Genomic DNA, 4,955 nt, shown 5'->3' on the forward strand with positions numbered 1-4,955 from the left:
ATTGTTTAAACTTGAAAACCGTACGAGACCAGAATGGAGAGTAGCCACGTAGGAGACTGTCAAGATACTTCGAGAATCAGAAATTTCTGCCTGTCCTGTTTTACTGGAGAAGAATGTAAAATGAGTTTTACTAAAACAACCCCGCACGGAGCCAATCTCGGCCAGCGCATGTAATAATTTACATCACTTTTCCGCATTGGGAAAACGAAGGGAGAGACGCAGAGGCACTCCGACGTTTCTTTTTCTTTTCTTCCCTCATTTCTTACCGATTATATAAGATTGTATGAAATGTATATATATATATTGGGCGTCTAATACCCCGAAATTAATGAATCATTTTGTACGTGATTTTTCAGATTGAGTAGATAAAAATTTCTTAATTTAATTGCTTTTTTTCGTAATGTGGGGAGGTGGGTCAGTAACAAACACAACCATTTTACCCCATCTTTGCCTATTATTTTCTTTGTATATCTATTATGAAGGACAATCTCCAATGTCTGCAAAGGCTCTTGTTCCTTCTTCCCTTTTTTTCCCTTGACTCAGAAAGCATTCCTCGTTAAAATTTAATTTTCTTTAGGTAACCTCGCGTTTCTGACATTATTTAAATTTATTTTATCCCCTAGGAAAATCTAATTTACGGTAGCTCCCTAATTTATGTAATATTTGGTAGCTTTTTCCTATAGACTCAACCATACCTAATAGGATAATCATTAGACATATAGGATAGTTTGCCATTATACAAAGTAGTGTATAGAGAGGCCTGGCCAGTTAATCCAGGTTGGAGAATCACTCTAACCGGGACACTACCTAGGCTACACATTGCTATCGGTGAGAAATTTGAACTCTAATTAAAGTAATTATCATTTAATAGGATTTAAAGCCTTTTATAATTCAAACGTACATAATATTTACATTATCTCTATCTTAGACCTAATCTAGTCTAACCTGCTCATCCTAAAGTTGTCACCGCTGTCAATCTTGTTAGTTCGTTTTATTTTCTCGTTATATAATATCCCTGACAACCGAATATTGATGGTAAATCCTTGGGAAAAAATTTGAGTTCAAATATTCAAAAAATACAAAGTGGCGCTTACATGAACATATAGATTATATAACTGGAAGTTATAAAATAAAAGATTTCAAAATGATACAATCCATAAAAAATGGTACTAATAAAATGTATGTTGAGCAATAATAATAATAATAATAATAATAACAATAATAATAATAATAATAATAACAATAGTAGTTTTCAATTACGTTTTTTATTTTTATTTTTTATTAATTTGTAGGTTCTTCTGTTATGGATACTTGAACCAATCCTTGGGTTGGATCGTTTGACGATACTTGTGTTTCTTCATTATCATGTGGACTTTCTAGCATTTGATGTTGTTTTTGTTCCTGTTGTTGATGTTGTTGTTGTTGTTGTTGTTGTTGTTGTTGTTGTTGTTGTTGTTGTTGCTGTTTTTGTTGTTCTTCCGGCACTTGTTGAGCAATATTTTGTGCTGGTACCGATGGTAAGCCCCCTAGTGGTTCATTAGTAATGGATGGATCACGAGAATCAGATTTATCAAATGACGTGGGTAGGATAACTTTAGAAGATTTCACTTCTTTATTCCATGTACCATCGTCTAAGAAATCGAATCCTAAAACGTCATCAATAGCTTCATTTAAATTATCAGGAGTTACACCTTCAGACTCTAAAGTGGGTAGCACTTTACCCTTAGGGAACATCCATTCTCTCCATTGAGTATCAGTATTATCACAAAGGTCATATAAGATCATTTTCAATAATGTGATATGATTATAGAACCATGATACGGATCTATTTATGAAAATTCTATAATTTTCCATTTCTTTAACAGCATGTAACATAGAATAATTAGGGAATCCTCTTTTTTCTACTGATTGATCTCTCCAAAATTCGAAAAGGGCAAATAAAGCCTTCCTTCTTTGCCAAGTCCTTTTAGATTCTCTTAATTTCAAACCTAATCCAATTAATTTATTTTCCCATCTAAATTCCATTAAAAAATATTCTAGTGAATTAACATATTTTTCAGTCAATGTAGTCTTACTTAAAATATAGAAAGCGAATTCAGTTTCAGTTTCAATATCAGCTTTCAAAAAATGAGCATTATTTCTTTCATATTTCTTCCTTAATGGATCATTCCTATATCCTGCAGCTGCACCATTTTTCAATAATTCATCTTCTTTATGTTTAAATTTAAATTCTAAATAAGTCCCCGTCGTAATTGGTGTTTGTGGCATATTTCTTCTATAGAAAAACCCATCTTTACACACCAATTCAATTGGTGAAGCGACCAACAATGCAGTTTGAGCTTCTTTATCATTGACAGTAGATGCCACAACCGTGGGAGCATATGTTCTCTTCTTTTTCCTTAATGGTAATGAACTATCATTGAAATCCATATGAGAATGAGAATTTGCAAGATATTCTGAATCTTCTTCTTCATTTGTTTGACCTTCATCATTTAAATCATCGTCACGCGTTTCATCTAATGTTCTTGAACGTTTCTTATTTTCCATTGTTTGTTCATGCTGTTGTGCGAGTCCATCTTTAGTATTTGATTCATTTGCAATCATACCTGAAGTTGTTGGCGCAGATAAAGATTGCAATTGATGGACTGGTAATTTATTATCTTCTTGATGTTGCATAACGTCGTTTGCCAATGATTCAAAAGTAGCTAATTGATTCTTGGTATGATCGAAATTCGTAGTTTTTGTGAATTCAGCTAAAGCGGCATCTATTTGAGTATTGTTCAATTCAACTGTTCCTGCAGGATTTGGATGTGATGATGATGATGATACTGATGCTAAAGAATTATGTTGATTATTTGCATGAGCAAAATTACTAAATGCATTATCATCTAATAAAACGTTTGCATCATTTAAACTTTGTAATTGTGAAGATAAATGTTGGACACTAATATTTGGTGGCAAATTATTTTGAGAATCATTCAAATGTACTTGGTTTGGACTACTACTTGTATTGGTCATATTATTTTGATTGGTATTAATGACCATGCTAGTAGAGTTTGAATTAGGATAATTGTTAGGAGATTGCCTTGAATTTTTAGGTCTATTTGGATCACTTGCAATGGAGGTCATTCTTCTTCTTCTTTCCTCTTCTTTCATTGCTTGCAATAATTGTTTATTTGAATCCATGAAATTCTTAGCACTATTCCTATCATTATATTTCAAATTAACTAGCATTTTCTCTCTATCATCTCTCCTTTTATCCAATTCCTTTTGTTGTCTACTTATTTCGGAATGTACCGCAGCAGCATGGGCGACATTTTGAGATGTCAAACCCTTCAAAGATTTTTGAGCATCATCATCGTCTTCATCCTCTTCCTCGTCTTCTTCTTCTTCACCTTCAGTATATTCATCATTCCCACGATCTCTTTTCGTTCTATTCCCTTCATCGACACTTGATTCATCATAATCGACATCTTCTTCTTCTTCGTCCGTATGTACACCATTTATCAAGGTAGATTTATCGGTCGTGGTAGTAGCGATAGTAGATTTATTACCTTTGTTATTGTCTTCTTTATTCTTTTTCACTGGCGATTGAATGGTAGTGTTATCTAACATGGATGAATCAACAGTTTCGTCTCCTTCTTCTTGATCATGGGGACCATTAACGGGATCATTAATAATGACAGTTTCTACAGTTCTTTGCTTAGGAGGTCTTCCTCTTCTTTTCTTCGGTTTGGTCTGACTTGCGTTTGCCGCTGTTGTAGTGGTATTATTATTATTTGAATGGGCTGAACTTGGTACAGATGCTAATTCATTAGTTCCAGGGTCGATAAAATATCTTTTAGATTTAGAAGTTTTCACTGACCCAGTAGGTAAATGTATACTATTATTTGCCAATAATGAACCTTGAGATCTTGCATCTTTTCTTGGTCTACCTGGCCCACGACGAGATGTAGAAGATGATGAAGTAGTACCGTGAGGAGCTGAATTTATTGTTAACGCACCGGTATGCGACGGGATTAAATTTTTCTTTAAAGACATTGATAATGTGTTTAATCTTTCGTTGATGGAATTGACTAGAAGATCAGTGTTCATTTGATTCTTCATTGCGTCTTCTAGTTTATTTTCCAAGACTGATTGATTGTGAGATACGGTTTTTAAAGTTTTCACTAATTCATCTATGGATGTAGTCCATGATTTATCTTTTGATAGAAGTAATGATTCTATTTCTTTGTATTTTTGTGATATTTCATTGACTTCATCTTTGAATGAGTCAGGATTCTCATTTTCTTGTTGATTTTCTTCTTTCTTGGGGTCGGTGTTATCAGAAAAGGCATCTGAATTTGGTTGTAACTCATTAGTATTATTATTAATATTAGTACTATCTATTGAAATATTTTCAGCAGCTTGATTGGTGGTTTCATTACAATTATTTGAAGTTTCATTGGTAGCTATTTGATCTTGGATATGGTATGTTGTTGTTTCCTTATTATTGTCAATATTATTATTATTATCTGTCATTCCGCTACTACTATTAAACCCGTTTTGGACGGTAAAATTCTCCATGTTATATTATTATTTTTATATTACTATATTATTAGTCTTATTAATAGAATTATTTAAGGTATTGATTGAAGTACAATTCTTGAGAGAGAGCGTCAATAAACCTGAGATAATGGCACTATTTTTTTCTTCTTTCGTTCTTCTTTTTCCTTTATTTTGTATAGCAATGAACAGGAGGATACAGTAATACTAGACTAAGCAGTTTAGAATATTTTTTTACTTGCTTTTCAGTGGAATAAAATGTCGTTGCAATTGGATTAATGACGTTGTTTGTTTGTTTGTTTATTTGATCAGTACTTATTATTAAAGGACAAGCCATGTATTTTTAAGGCAGTAAAAAGGATTAAAAGGAAATGATAAGTAAGACACGACAAGAAATCCAGAAAGATGAC

The 4,955-nt window shown here is 32.8% G+C and overlaps 1 protein-coding gene across 1 annotated transcript; it reads right to left on the minus strand.

Moving 5' to 3' along the window:
* Positions 1–1,281: 1,281 nt before the first annotated feature.
* Positions 1,282–4,566, minus strand: SUM1 (Sum1p; the record flags this gene model as incomplete). The annotated part of the gene is made up of 1 exon (XM_003669282.1): positions 1,282–4,566. The coding sequence occupies one exon, from the start codon at positions 4,564–4,566 to the stop codon at positions 1,282–1,284; it is 3,285 nt and encodes a 1,094-aa protein (XP_003669330.1).
* Between the last annotated feature and the right edge of the window lie 389 nt (positions 4,567–4,955).

This window comes from Naumovozyma dairenensis, chromosome 3 (assembly GCF_000227115.2).
Source record: "Naumovozyma dairenensis CBS 421 chromosome 3, complete genome".
NCBI lineage: Eukaryota > Fungi > Ascomycota > Saccharomycetes > Saccharomycetales > Saccharomycetaceae > Naumovozyma > Naumovozyma dairenensis.